Source organism: Vulpes lagopus, chromosome 14 (genome assembly GCF_018345385.1).
Source record: "Vulpes lagopus strain Blue_001 chromosome 14, ASM1834538v1, whole genome shotgun sequence".
Taxonomy (NCBI): domain Eukaryota; kingdom Metazoa; phylum Chordata; class Mammalia; order Carnivora; family Canidae; genus Vulpes; species Vulpes lagopus.
Genome location: NC_054837.1, coordinates 14214130 through 14228634, shown reverse-complemented (window position 1 = coordinate 14228634; position 14505 = coordinate 14214130). Strand labels below are relative to the sequence as shown.

General features: G+C 58.2%; 3 protein-coding genes across 14 annotated transcripts in view; 2 read left to right on the top strand and 1 right to left on the bottom strand.

The window, feature by feature from the left end:
- The window catches only part of EMID1 (EMI domain containing 1), a 51656-nt gene extending 45007 nt beyond the window's left edge, over positions 1-6649 (top strand). For 2 of the 9 annotated variants that reach the window (XM_041729346.1, XM_041729343.1), the window contains 2 exons: positions 2330-2420; positions 5873-6649. In XM_041729346.1, the coding sequence (XP_041585280.1) occupies positions 2330-2420; positions 5873-5997 (216 nt within the window). In that variant the 3' untranslated portion in view covers positions 5998-6649. Of the gene's footprint in view, positions 1-1324; positions 1410-2329; positions 2421-5872 lie in introns of those variants that run through there. The other 7 variants (XM_041729347.1, XM_041729344.1, XM_041729345.1 and 4 more) reach the window with 5 other exon arrangements.
- A 1026-nt stretch (positions 6650-7675) lies between these two features.
- Positions 7676-13236, bottom strand: RHBDD3 (rhomboid domain containing 3). Of its 3 annotated transcripts, XM_041728655.1 has the most exons (7): positions 12761-13017; positions 11320-11480; positions 10589-10777; positions 9584-9967; positions 8454-8616; positions 8077-8364; positions 7676-7985 (listed from the first exon to the last, which is right to left on the bottom strand). In XM_041728655.1, exons 3-7 carry the CDS (start codon positions 10734-10736, stop codon positions 7808-7810), a joined length of 1161 nt encoding a protein of 386 aa, XP_041584589.1. In that variant the 5' UTR covers positions 10737-10777; positions 11320-11480; positions 12761-13017; the 3' UTR covers positions 7676-7807. The 3 variants fall into 3 exon arrangements, with proteins under 3 accessions (XP_041584589.1, XP_041584591.1, XP_041584590.1); XM_041728657.1 differs by lacking the exons at positions 11320-11480; positions 12761-13017 and adding an exon at positions 13101-13236; XM_041728656.1 differs by lacking the exon at positions 11320-11480 and having other exon boundaries at positions 12761-13016.
- EWSR1 (EWS RNA binding protein 1) overlaps positions 13230-14505 on the top strand; it is a 27998-nt gene continuing 26722 nt past the window's right edge. The window contains exon 1 of one of the 2 annotated variants that reach the window (XM_041728653.1): positions 13230-13362. In XM_041728653.1, coding sequence (XP_041584587.1) covers positions 13350-13362 — 13 coding nt within the window. In that variant the 5' untranslated portion in view covers positions 13230-13349. The remainder of the gene's footprint in view (positions 13363-14505) is intronic. The other variant, XM_041728654.1, reaches the window with a different exon arrangement.

Below are 14505 nucleotides of genomic sequence, written 5' to 3'. Positions count from 1 at the left end.
AATACTTGAAGAAGGATTACTTTGGTGTGTGGCCCATGGTGACCCTGTGGCTCTTCAGCTGCAGTGGCCACTTAGTGGCCTGAGGGTAGCCCAGTCCGTATGCTGTGGACAGGACAGCCGGGTTACAATGGACAGTCCCAGCAATGCCACAGCAGGCTCACAGACATGGTGGACGGTCTCTCGGCTGTTAGATGTTTAGGTGAACCGTAAAGGGTTGGACCTCTTGTAGCAATGTACGTGTTCTGGCCCTCCGTTCACTTAGTCTGTACGAAGTAAAGGATGCCGAGAGAGACTCCCTGATACGTCAGGGCTGGAATAGTTCTTGCTGTCCTGGTGCTCTGTTGGAATTACCATATCAACATTCCGGAAATAGCTTAGTCTGGACCAGGAGAGAGGAAGAGTGAGGGAGTGGGGAGGTTCAGCCAGACTGTGGACCCCGTGCTGGAGAAGGAAAGGACAGACAGACAAATTGGAAGTGAACACGAGGGCTGGCAGGAGCCCGGGGTGGCAGCTGATGCTGTTGCCAAGGGGCAGGCTGGGGGAGGGGCTGTGGGGCCCCCCTGCCACATCCCTGGGTACTGCTCAGAAGGGAAGGTGGGGCTTCGGGAGCCTAATTCCAGGATGTCCAGAATATGGACTTGGAATAGTCAGAGCCTGGGGAGGGAGGAGTCCAAAGTGAAGAGCTGGGGAGTGGACTGAACCTCAGCTCTTCCAGCATTTTAAGCACAACTTCCCAAAAGTGATGCCATGCAAACATTTTATAATTTTGCTTGCATATATTCATTTTGATGTGAATGGAAAGGATATCGGTAAGTAGCCTGTTCTCACTGATGGAAGCCGTTAGAGTGAGATTAATGTAGTATTAAGGCAAAAAGTGACTCAGTTTAAAGAATGTTAAGTCAACAAGAGTGCAGGTGGCCAGGGATGTGGCAGGAATCCTGCAGGTGTCAGGCAACAGAGATTCAGGTGTGCCCCATGACAGCCTCTAGGGCAGGTTCAGTGGCAGGCTCTGGGACAGTGGCATGGCCCCTGTGGATTGGGATCCCCCTGCCACCAGTGCAGCAGATGTGCAGGGGTGTGGGCAGAGAGCAGCCAGCTGGAACCCATCAGGACTTACTGAGGGGGCTGCTTCCACCTGTCTTGCCCGCCCCCACCCCAACTCGTCCTCTCCCGGTCTTATCCTGGCTGTCCGAGGGCCATGGGCTGTGGCTGGTGGTGCAGGGCTGCAGGTGCATGTCCGGGGTGGGGCATGGGCCACCAACAAGCTTTGCAGGGCCCCCTCCCTTGCCCCCTTCACGGCTGCATCTGTCTCTTTCCTCCGCAGGGGGAGGGGTTGCACCAACTACGCGAGGCTTTGAAGATTTTAGCTGAGAGGGTTTTAATCTTGGAAACAATGATTGGGCTCTATGGTGAGTAGAGACAGACAGACGGACAGACAGCCCAGCCCCCACCCGCTAGCCTTCCCCAGGCCCTCCTGGGGTGGAGCTGCCTGGACCCAGTCATGAGACTGGAGAAGGTGCCTGCCCCAGGCAGGTGAGGACCTGAGAGAGCAAGGCCCCCCATCCCTCCATGGCTGGTCCCTCTTCCACAGGTGAAAAGGGGGCCCCTAGAAACCTGGGCCTACCACCTCTGTGGTCAGACCTGCGCCTCTGGGCATTGTGGGTAATATGGTTTCCAGGCCTGCAGGGGAAGCAGAGGTGACAGATTTTGAGTTTGGAAGAACTTCGGGGCAGTGGGGCCAAACTCCAGACCACCAAGGAATTGTGGGAAACAGAGCCAGACTGCAGCAGAGCAGGGGATCGTGGATAATGAAGTCAGGCTTCATTCAGCTCTACAGAAGTTGCAGGTAACAGAGCCAGTCTCCAAGCTCACAGGACAACAGGTTACGGAGCTAGACTCTGGAAGTTCAAGGGACTGTGGGTGATGAAGCCAGGCTCAGGCCGCTCCAGTTCCGACCTCCCCTCCCCCAAAAGCCCTAGGAGGCTCTCACAGGGCAGGCCTTCTTGGCCCCAAGTATCTCCCTTACAGTTGCAGTTCCCCCTCTGGTCCTCATAACCCATCCTTCAGGTCCCTTCAGGGGCCAGAGAGAGCCAGACCCCCACCCCAGGCATTTACCCACCACTTTCACCATCCATCTGATCACTTGAGGAGCCAGGCAAGCCCCCTCCCCACTTAGAAGGGGAGACCAAGGTCTCAAGAGAGACTCACATCCAGGCAGGCTCCTGCCTCGAAGCCGGCCGGTGGCTGCCTCTACACCCCACCCTCCGCTCTCGGGCCCAGCCCTTGGAGGCCGGACTCGCACGTCTTGCTCTTCTTGATCTCCCATCAGGCTCCTAGCTTACAGAGCTTCCTGCAGCAGCAGGCTCAGCTGGAGCTCCTGGCCAGACGAGTCACCCTGCTGGAAGCCATCATCTGGCCAGGTAATGGCAGGGCGGGCAGATAGGGGCGGCCCCTTCCAGGAAGAGCCTAGGGACACAGAAGTCACCTCCCACTAGTGGACCCAGGCCAGCAGACACTCCTTCTCTAATTCTTCCAGCCAACCAGCAGACGGTGTCTGACACTTTGCTGGCAGGCACAGGCTCCCAGATAAGACAGACATAGTCCTGTTCTTGTGGAGTGTAGGGTGCAGGGATGCCGGGGTTGCCCTGGAACTGTTAAACCGAGGGTGAGGAATACCATGGTGGAGTGAGTGCTATGACAACACAGAAGTGCCTCTGACCCAGGCTGGGCATCTCAGGGAGCGCTCCCTGGAGGAGGTATCATCTATATGGACCTGGAGGGCAAGGATCAGTATGAATAAACAGGCAGAGGAACAGCATGAGCAAAAGCCAAGAAGCTTGACTGTTCTATGAGGCTGCTAAAGAGTGACAGCTGAGGATAGAGAATCTGGCAGGGCCCAGTTTGCAAAGGCTCTTAAAGGGAAGTAGAAGGCATGGAAGGAGCTTAGACACCAAGTGGACTGCACCCTTCCTTGTGCCTGGCTTTTCATGATGGGGCTAAGGAGGGCTCTCCCCATTAAACCAGAGCCTGTGGGTGGCCCTGGAGAGAGGCAGGGATTGACCACCCTCCAGGCTGAGCTCTGGTCCTCATCTACCGGCTAAGAGGCCCTGTGGCCATCCTTCTCCCCACTCCAGCGGCCCCATCTCACAGCCCAATCCTAGTAAACTAGTCCACAAAGGCCTTGGACATCATGTCCAACTTTGCATCTATTTTACATTTGGGGAAACTGAGTCCCCAAGCAGGAAGGAGGGCCAGGATGACAGCCAAGCCTCTTTCATTCAGCAAAACTGTAGGGTATGCCCCTACTGAGTGCCAAGTCAGGGCAGATGCTCTGGGCCCATCAAGCAATAGGGTGCCCTCAGTGTCTACAGAGATGAGGGCCATGGGATACAGGAGCACCAAAGGATGTGAGTGAGTGGCAATCACTTCCGGCTGTGGGGTGGAGAAGTCTTCTTGCGAGAGGGGACACCTGCATTGGGTCACGGAAGAGCCCTACGAGTGTGAGAGCAAGAAGATAGAAAGTCCTGCGTGGACGAAGGCCTGCAGGCTGGAAGGGGCATGTAGTCTGCTTTCGAACCTCTCCCCACCTTGCCTCAGGGCTTCTCTAGCTTTTAGAAATATCAGCGACCATCTCCCAGACTTCCGCTCCCTTTAACAGTTTAGGGCTCAAGGATCAAATCCCAGGCTTTTTCAGGTGCCCCCCACCTCCTGTCAGTATTGGGAGAGAAGCCAGAAGGGACACATTGTAGCCCTTGGTTTGTACCCCACCTTCACTTTGGTCACCTCTGTGTCCAGCAGCCCAGGGAGAGAGTGCCGGTCACCTAAGAAGGGCTACGCCCACTCACTGTGGCCACAACCCCAGTTGAGTGACCCCAGGAGCCAGCTTGCATTGTGGCCCTAGAAGGGAGGTGAGAGGAGAGCAAAGAAGGAACTTTCCCCATCATCCATCATACACAGCAGTTGCCTACCTAAAGACCCAGATTGGGCTTATGTTTAGGTTATAAGCAATAATGAAGAGATAGTAACAGCTGTCACACATCCAGGCCACTGGGCTAGGAGATTCACACTCAGCCCCCCCTCCTTTTTTTTTAAGATTTTATTTATTTATTCATTCATGAGAGACACACACAGAGAGAGGCAGAGACACAGGCAGAGGGAGAAGCAGGCTCCATGCGGGGAGCCCGTTGTGGGACTCAATCCCGGGACTCCAGGATCACACCCTGGGCCAAAGGCAGGCACCAAACCACTGAGCCACCCAAGGATCCCCACACACCCAGCCCTTTTAACAGGCCTGCTAGGTGGATGCTTATTTCACAGATGAAGAAACAGAAGTGCAAAGAACTCACACAATCTCAGAGTCATAGCGAGAGCAGTGAGGAGGCCTGGGATCCACCATAAGTCTGTCCTCTAAAGCACTGGCTCTTGATGCTCCATCAACAAAAGTTTACTGACACCTCTGCTCTACCAGGCACTGAGGAGGGCCCTGGGGAAACCAGGGGCCCAGAATTTGATTGTGTCTGAATAGCATCTCATGACCAACTCACAGTGCAGGCCTGCAGGAGACCTGGGTCAGAATCACACTTAGTGTCCATAATAATCCAGCATTTACTGTGAAAACCACTTTGCACTCCTGGTCACCTTAAATATTTAACCACAATGGTTCCCCTGTTCCGGATGAGACTTGAAGATTCTGTGACTTGCCCAAAACCACATAATTGGTACATGGGGGGGCCAGGAGTTGGCCCTAGTGGATGTGGGAGCCTGAGTTCCGTGCCCCTCTCCTCCTGAAGAGGCATGCAATCTGCCTTGACTGTGACCACACACACCTGTCTGACCCAGGGGCCTCAAATTTCAGACCAGAGGTGTATGGGAGGCTGGGGCACACAAGGTCAGAGTGCTAGACAGCTGTGATTATGAGGGTGTAGCCCACCACCCTGGCAGTGCCCCAATGGGAAGCTGGTGCTCACCAGAGTCCAAGTGTCTCTCCCTTTGAACAGCATTTTGGAGGCTCAGCCAAGTTCCCCATCCTAGGGCTCTGCTCTTTGAGTGTTCCTCTCAATAAATAGCCCATTCTGACCTACCTGAACTACTTATTAAAGTTAGAGAGGAACTGAAAGTTACTGAAAGTTGGGAGCAGAAGACTTCTTGGAGGAGTTAGGCCTCACTTGAGTATTGAAGGATGAGTAGGAGTTTTCTAGGTGGCAAGAATGCCAATTATTCAGTTTCACTCTTGCAGGACAACCCGTTTCCAGGTTGGGGCATGTTTCACCATAGCCATATTAGAACTAATTTTAATTATTGGAGTTGGCCAGGACTTCAGAGTATATCTGGAACTATCCCTCCTGGTTTTAGAGATGAAGCAACTGATGCCCTGACAGAGATTAGACTTACCCAAAGCTGTACAGTAGGTGTAGAGCCTGGCTTTCCTCAACTCCTCCCCACCACAGGTGCCCTAACCCAAGGAGAGGGGAAAGTCAGTCTATTCCCTGACCTTAGCTTACCCAGCTGTGAAAGGGGGAGGATTCAGGGCACATCTCTAGCCCCTGAAAAAGAACTATACTTTTATGGAGCATTCACTACCTGCCAAGCATTTCAGAAAGATGGCAGGTTCATTTATCCTCACTTGACAGAGAAAATCAAATCAAATAGAGGCCCTGAGTGCTCTCCTGGGGTGGGGAGCTGATAACGCCAGGCGGGGAAGGGGAGGCACTAACCAGCTTGTAAACAGCCTTCTTTCTCACAGCTCTGCCTCCCAGATGCCAGGGCACAATGCACCTGGCAGCGTATCCAGCGCCCCAGCCCGGAGGGCTGAAGGGAGATAGGCACCTCACACAAACCTCACTAACCCTGACTTTCTCCTTCCCTCCGGCAGAACCAGAGGGGTCGGGGGCAGGCCCTGCCGGCACGGGCACTCCCAGCCTCCTGCGGGGCAAGAGGGGAGGACACGCGGCCAACTACCGGATCGTGGCCCCCAGGAGCCGCAACGAGAGAGGCTGAGGGCGGGGGCGGCCCTAGGGGCAGACCAGGCCAGGCTTCCCTTCCCAGCCTGGACTTGGCCAACTGCCTCCAGGGACCGCCCATCCGTATTTATTAATGTCCTCAGGGTCCCTTCTGCCCCTAGGCCTTTGGGATGGGCAAGTCTTGGACCTGACTCCCCCTGTAAGCCGAATAGGAAACTGAGAAAGCACAGTGGCCTGAGAGGGAGGGGCAGCCCAGGCAAGAGGTGAGGCCTTGCTCAGGGCCCTGGGCCTCCACCTCCCTCTGTGAACTTGGATGCTGCAGGCCTGCAGAGAAGGAGTGGTGGGTTCGAGTCTTATCAGCTGCCCAAGCCTCGGGGCCTGTAGGCGCTGAAGGGAGCCAGGAGCTGGGGCTCTGCTGGGCCCTTGGCACATGCAGAGCTGATGGGGAAGGGCTCACCTCCCCCTCCTCCCCAATCAAACCTTGGGGAGCCCAACACATCCTCTCCTTGATTACTGGTGCTGGGTCCCCACCCTGAGCTCAATAGGCAGGACGCAGGGATTTCTTGCATAGGTCCTGCCCCCGAAGCCCCCAGCCCCTCCCATGTCCCATGTGGGGGTGGGGGCATGGAGAGGGAGGGGTCCCCTGGAGGTAGACATCTCCAGCCAATAAAGGCCCCCAGTCTAATGTCCCCTTGGTGTGTCTCACTGTGTGCATAGATGGGGTGTGGCTGGGCAGGGCCAGGAGCCCTGCCCATGCACAACGCAGAGCTGTGAGGTGGGCCCACGTGGAGCTGAGGGGGCAGGGGAGCAGGGCAGAGGGGCAGGCTGCCCCCACCCCCTGGCCAGGTGCCCAGCAGTGGTGGCAGCTTCTGAGAGGCCTGGGGAGCACGGGGCTGCCAGGCCTTGGTGCAGCCCCCAGACTGGGTGACCCACAGCCTCCCAGTCTCAGCTTCCTCACCCATAAGGGGAGGGTGTGGCCTTCAGGCTGCCCGGTCTGCTTCCGGTCTGTTTCCAGTCTCTGCAACCTCTCCCCTCTGGCTCCAGCCTGGTGTAGGGCCCCCTGACGTGGATTAGTAAGCAGGCTGCTCCACGACACGCAGTTCCCCGCACTACTGCCCAAAGTCCTGCTTCCCAAGCACCCCTCGGCCTCATCTCTCTCCACTGCCCATTGGCATCTCAGGCCCATGCTCCTCCTTCTGCCCTCTGGCTCCTGGGACCAGGGCAAGGGCTGAGGGGGCACCAGGAGGGAGGAGCTGCCTCTTCAAAGCTGCAGAAGCTTCTCCCCCATGGCACCCCCACATTGCTTCCTGAGCAGGGGGCCCAGCAGGACACAGGCACCAGCCATGGAACCTCCCAGGCCTGAAAAGATGGATGAACCGGCCCCCAGTCCAGCAGGGGCACTGAGGGATATTCCTAGGGGACAGGGAAAGTCTCCTGGAGGCGGGTCTTCGTGGAGGTGGAGACCGAAGACTAGGGAGAAACTAGCTGGGAAAGGAGCCATGTAGAATGCTCCTTGGCAGGGGGTCCAGCCCAACACAAGGTCCTCTGCCCCAAGGTGGAGGACATGGCTTCCTGCACAGTTCAAAGACAGTAACGCTGTCTCTGCACGTCAAGGGCTATTCTATAATGCATCATTCCTTCACTGCTAATTCATTTATTCATCTCCCCTGTTCCCAACACAGAAGAGTCAGACACAACTGCTGTCCCCAAAGAGGTCCAGGTTGAAAAATGAACTGGTTTTTATTCTAAGCAGTACCAGGGTGGGGTGCTGGAGGGGCATCTCCTGTACCCCACTATGATTCTCAGCAGACAGGCCAGGGCTCTGGTCACTTGAGGGCCTGCATGTGCTAGGGGGGACCAGGACCCTCAGGGTGAGCAGGCCCGCCCCTCCCCTGAGTCACCAGGGCCTCAGGGCCCACCTCCCCGCCAACCAGCAGTGACACAGCACTCTCCACTCGGCCCGTGGCAGCCAGTGCCACCACTGCCTGCTCTGTCGGGAAGCCCATGCGCTCCAGCTGCTGCAGCCTGTGGGATGGGGAGAGGGGAACAGGGAGGGAATGTCAGGGCCACCTCCAGCCCCTGTACCAGGGGACCCACCCCTGCCCACCCGCCTTACCGCAGAGAGGAGACGGAGGACTTAGGCAGCCATAGTGGGCTCTCAGGACACTGGGCTGGCCCCTCAAGAAGTGAGGCCTGGATCCCCTCCTGCAGCATTTGCTCATCCAGGGCTGCCCACAGCGGGGTCCCGGGGGGGAAGCTGGGCCCGGCCCAGGCTATACCCACCTCTGAGGAGCCCTCCCAGGTCTGCTGCACAGACCCCAGGCCTGGTGGGAGCTGGGCTGAGCCTTCACTGCGGGACCAGAGGCTAGGGGAGGCCATGTAAGGAGGTCCAGGGGTGGGAGGCCTGGAGGAGCAGAAGCAGAAGAGGGCCTGACTGCCAGCCACTGCCACAGCTTCCACCAGCAGGACCAGTGTCTTCAGCATCGCACTCACCTCGCTGCAGCAGGGTGGATGACCGGCAGCTCGGCCAGGCTGCCTGGGGTAGGAAGGAGTCTGAATGGCCAGCAGCCTGCCAGGGCTCTGCACAAGGCACCCTCCTGCAACGCTTGCAGCCGCCTCTCAGAGAGCTCCAGCCACTGGAACGCCCCAGCTGCATCTGTCTGCCCAGGGCAGGGCGGCTGGTCAAGGAAAACCAAAACGAGCCAGGGGTGAGCCCACATGGCCCACTGGGCCCTGAGCCAAGTGTGTGACAGGCATTCCCTCATGTCTCTCCACTACGGCCTGGCAAGGGATGTCTCCTCACCCTAGTCGGCTCTGGCTCTCGGGCAAGGTGGAAGCCCTTAGAAAGGGGACCTGCCAGTAAGAGGTAGAGCCAGTGTGTCTCCCCACAAAAGCAGTCTCCTTCCATTTCAGCCACCCCCTGCCTGCTCTGTTCCCAGAGCCCTGTGAGACTGCTCAGGTCTGATTCAAGGCCTGCCCTTGGGCCCACTGACACCCTCCCCATCACCCTCGGTCAGGGCAACATACTCCTCACTCCAGGATCCAGCCAGGCCTGGGCAGCTAGTGTCTCCAGGCCTAAAAAATCATGGTCGGGGGACCAGCCTGTGCCTACTGTTCCCTCCAAAGGCACGGTTTCCCCCAACTGGCATTAAGCATCTTGAGAGCAAAAGCCTGTGTTTAATGTACCTGCACCACCAGCCCCGAGTATTCCCCCTTTCAGCGCTGAGCCCCAGGCTCACTCTCACCCTGGCCTTGCACTTCCTATACCCTCTGTCCAGCCTGCTCTTTTTCACTTCTCTTCCCCTGAACCCCTCATCCTGCACATCTTAGCTCAGGTCCACCTCCACTGGGGAGGGCCAGATTGGGCAGCTCCTTGGGCCACCTCAGCCCTCCTGGGCTCTCCTTTAAACTGTAGTTGGCATCTCTACCTGGCTGTTGGCCCTGAGCCCCCCTGCCCAGAGCCAGCTAGAGGAGAACTCAGAGATGCTCTGGGAATATGTTTGTGCAGCTCTTCCCAGCACTGTTGGGCCTGACCCCCTTGTGCCATTTCCCTCCCAGGTACCCTGGGGGCCCAGCCACAGAACCCACGTGTCCACACGGGCCCAAGCCCAGGCAAAGGATACAGGCCAGGCCAGCAAGAAGGCCACAAAATAGCTGCAGGAAGGGTGGCTCAGAGCTGAGCAGTGGTGTCAAGGCAAGCAGCAGCCATGGCAGCAGCCACGGTGGCAATATCCCCAGGGGCTGTCTAGGGTGGTAACCCTGCCCTGCCAGCATGGCCAGGTGGACAGGCATGTAGCCGCAGCCACCAGCTGCGCTGGACACCCCAAGGCCTGCCAGCAGCACACCCATGAGCCCAGCAGCCAGGGCGAGCAGGGCAGAGGCATGCAGGAACCGCAGCGTGCCCAGGTGGCACTCCTGCCACCAGCCCAATGTGGGCAGGAGCAGCAGACTCAGGAGCAGGCCAGGTAGGGCTGTGTGGCCCAGGGCATGGGTCAGCAGCCGGTGTGCTGGGAGAGAGAAGGAGCTTATGTGCCAGGTTAGTGGCCCTAACCCCCAAGGCTGTCCCAGGTTGGTAATCACCCTCTGGGGGACACCAGCTAACCTAGCCTCCTCTCCCCAGGAGCCAAAGTCTGCCCACTGCCAGCACTTTAATCACTCATGAAGGGGACCAAGGGGTTCTAAATGCTGTGGCTGCTCCCCTGCTATGTTAACCAGAAAGTGCTGGACCCACCACTCGGGCCTCTCAAGAGCAACTCAACATCTTGGTGGGAAACAGGCACTCAGCTGGAGTCACTCCTTAAACTCCCAGGACCTCCTCCACATTCTCCTACTAAGTTGAAAGTCTTAGTTCTTATTTTAAGGGAAAGCCACCAAAAAGGGAAGCCACCTGAAAAAAATTCCTACTTACAGGCCCCCACCCCTCTGCTGGCCCCTCTGCCAGGATGCTCTGCCCTCCCTTCTTGGTTGCAGATGAACTGGGCATGCTCCTGTCCAAGGCTAACCTTCGCCCAGGCACTGGGTCCTCTCCCTGCTTGACCAGTGCAGGATGCATGGCACTCCTGCGAACTGTTCTCAGGCCCTAGAGCATGTCTCCTGCATCCTCTGAGGCCCATGGGGCTGGCCCTCACCCTGCCAAGGGTCCAGCAGCAGCTCCGGGGCCAGGGCAAGGCTGGGGCCAGCCCCCACCAGCCACAGGCTGCTCAGTAGCAGCATCAGGACAGAGGAGGCAAGGGGTAGCGCTGGGGACGGTAAGCCAGGGGGGCCTCGGGCACACATAGTGAGGCTGAAGGTGTCAAAAGTGGTCTTGAGGCTGTGTGCTAGGGGTGAAAGAAAACAATAACAACGGTTATGACTGCAATTTTTATCCAACTTCCTTTCAACTACCCTCCCGATGGCCCCATTTTACAGAAGTAGAGACTGAAGCTGGAAAGGCAGGCCCAGCAACTTGACCACAGAGGAGCTCAGATCCTAACCACGCATTTAACGATCTTGCCCTCCCCTCTGCCTGTGTGTGAGGATGGGGAGGGGCTGAGCCAAAAGGGCTCTGAAGAAGAGCCTAGAGTGGGAGGCACAAGGCCAGAGAAGTTGAACTGGGGTTCTGGATTTCCTAAAAAAGGGTACAGCCCCCCAGGGCAAACTCAGGGCCATCTCCGGCTTTACTCTGCCTCCCTTTTTCCTTGGGCTGCAGACCAGCCACCTTTGTGTTTCCTCCCCTCCACTGTGCCCAGCCTTAGAGCTCTATGCAGGCTCAGCTTCCCTTGCTGGAGGGGTGAGGCCAGCCAATGGGCAGGCAGATTAGGAAGGGCATGAGGCAGAAGGGCTGGAGAAGAGGCAGGAATCCCACACTCTGAGTGCATACAAAGTGACACTGGAGGGAGTCATCCCCTTCTTCCAGCTTTGAGCACAGCTCCTCTGGCCCTAAACCCCCCTTTTCGCAAGAAGGTTCCAGCATCCCCTCCACTTCTTCCTGCTGTGCATCCTTGGACAAGTTTTCCTTCCTCTGAGCCTCTCCTTCCTCATCTGTAAAATAAGAATTAAGAAAATCCTTTCCTTGTAGGATGAGAAAAAGGAATGGACTAAGGCAGGGCCCTGCCCACAGCTCCTGCTCAATAAACTGTAGCCTGCCATCCCAGCCAATTGTGGGAGACAGAGGTAGCCACCAGCTAGCCCAGCCAGGGGGGGGGGGGGGGGGGGGCTCAACATGGAAGCAGCTGCTCCAGTCTAGCTGGTTCAGGCTCTGACCCACAAGGCACAGGACTTGCTGAAACCCCCTCAGCCCTGGCTAGGCCTGTGTCAAGATGCCTAGTGAGCTGATTTCATGAGGCAAGAAGCAAAATCCCAGAGAGACCAAACTGTTTCATTTGCTCCCTTGCCAAGGGCCACCTCAGCATCAAAATCCACCTGTAGGTTTCCTGTTTCCTGCCAGAAAAATGTAGAAAGCTCCTCTGCCTGCAACATTCCTCCCTCCATCTCTCCAATAGGCAAACTCCTACTCACCCCCTTGAAGCCCAGTTCAAATGTCCCCATTTCCTGCTTCATGGATCTTATCCTATCTAGTAAAGCACAGCTTGGCCTGTCTTTTTCTTCCTGGACCAGTGGTCTGGGCAGGGGGCAGGTGGGAGTGCCCTCGTCTTACTCATCCCCAAGTTCTCCATATGTGTTCACTGAAAGAGAGACTCTAGCTTGGCTCCAGGTCCCGCGGAAAGATTTGGGTGAGCCCTGCCCTTCCTTGGGCCTGGGCACCTGCCTGAGGTGACTAGATTGAGTCCAGGAAGGCGGACAGGTGCCAGCCTTGCCTCGAGCCAAGACACCAACTGCAAGTCTCCTCTTGCAACCTCACAGCCACCTGCCCACTCGCACTTTACAAAGGCTAAGGACTTGCCCACGGACAAACAGAACTGGAACCCTCTGGGGCTCAGTCTCTTCATCGATAAAATGGGGCTGTGCACCATCTGGCCCTGCCTACCCTACTGGGAAGCTCGGAGGACAGAATGGGAAGGATGGGAAAGATTCTTCCGAGTGCTAGAGAGAGTGGGGGTCCTGGGGTGTGGGTAGGACTCAGCTTTGTGACTTTAGTAAAAGTACCCAAATTCCCTGGGCTTTCAGTTTCCCCTTCTGTAAAAATATGGGTATTGGATGGGGGATTAAGATTAAAGGGCCTTCTCAATCTTGACCGTTACGGGGGGGCGGGGGGGGGGCCTCGGGATCGGGTGCGGCGTTCCGGGCCTCCCATCCAGCCCACCCGCCTCGGCCCCCTCCCCCTCCCCCTCCGGCCCAGGCCACGTGTCCGGGGTACTCACTGCAGAGCGCGCCCCCGGCCCCCGGAAGGCCGGGCGGGGCCCCTGGCTGGGAGTCGGGACTCCAGCTTCCCGGCGAGGCCAGAGAGCCCCGAGCCCATTCTGCCTGAACTCGAGCGCGTGACCCCGGCCGAGCCAGCGCGCCACCCCCTCCCCCGCCGCCCGCCGATTAGTCAGCAGTTGTTCTAGGCCCGGGTCCCTTCCCCCAGCCCTCCCGCCGGCCTCCGTGTCCCTCCAAGGCAGACTCTTCAGAGACGGTCCCTAGAGCCAGCGGACGAAACCATTCCGAAGAGCTTAGCCTCGTGCGGAGAATCTTTCCGGCTTGATACCAAGACCCGCTCACCCGCCGCTCCGGACCCTTCGGTGCTATTTCGGCCCACACGTCAAGTCCAGCGCCCTTTAGAGAGCACTGGGACAGGAGTTGAGGGCGGGAAGGACGAGAAAACTGTAGTTCATCCCTCCTTCTGTCACCCCCGTGGCCTGGCCCGATGGTAGCGCCCGAGGTTGCGGGTTTCGCGCCTGCGCAGTGCGGCGCCTAGAGGGAAAGCGAGAGGGAGACGGACGTTGAGAGAACGAGAGGGAAGGAGAGAAAATGGCGTCCACGGGTGAGTGTGGGGGAACAGTGGTCGCGCCGGCGACGGCCGGGACACCCAAATCTGGGGCTGCTCGTCTCTAGGGGTGGCCGGGACGACTGAGTGGAGCTGCCGAGGGGGTGTGAGGTACCCGCCGCGGCCCGACGAGCTCGAGGGCCCGCGTTCTTCTCCCCTCCCCCCACCGGGAAGGCCGGTTCTGGAACCTTCCGGCGCCCCCGGCGCGCGAGGTGCATGCGGCGGCGGGGGCGCGCGGGGCCTGCCGCGGTCTCCATTGTGTGGCGGCCGTCGGGCCCCGCGCTCCGGGCCGCCCGCCACGTGGGCGGGGCCTGCGGCCTCCGGGGCCCCGCGTGGGGGCTGGGGGAGGGCTCGGCAAGGCCTCGAGCGCGGCACCCCTAAACCGGAGGCGGCGGCGGCGGCGGGGGGTGGGGGGGTCGACGGCTGCTCGAGGAGCCGCCGCAGCGCGCTTCTCTGACTCTCCCCCTCCCCCATTGCCAGAGATGCGGCCCGAGCCGGAGGGCGACTCTGCTTCGCAGAGAAGCCCAGGGAAAAAAAAGCAAATAAAAAAGGCATCGTGGGTTTGTGAGCCGAGGAGTGCCGACCTACGAGTGGGCGCCCCGTAATGGCCTGGTCGGCTGGGGCGTCCGGCGCGGCCGAGCTGCCCTCTCGGCGTCTTCCAGCCCCAAACCGAACTTCTGCCCTACTGGGCTTTGGGTGGAATGTGCTTCCCCCTTCAGAGCACCGCCCCCCGGGCCGCTTCGGTTCTACTCTTACTAAGGCCCCCTCCTTTACTCCCCAAAAAGCAATTAAGTGGCTTCCCAGGGCCATTTTTAAGCAAACGCTGAGGTAAATCCGTTGTATAATAAGACCAACCCGGATCGCGAGGCCAGAAAGAAAATTCTGGCCTCTTAGACCTAGGAGAAACAAAAGGCCCGAGTCGGCATTTGAATCATGCTTAAGCCATCGCCTCGCAAGTTTATTCGCCCAGGTTAGGTCTGCAGGCTTGTTTATTTCGTGGACTGACGGACGAGGGAAAGGAGACCCATGCTGGATTTTGAAAGAAAGCTCGGGGTGGGAGCTCGAATGTGGCAATCTAGGGTGGTCAGGGATGCGTGAGTTGTTTAACCTTGTAACCTAAACGTCACCTGCAGTTGGCGG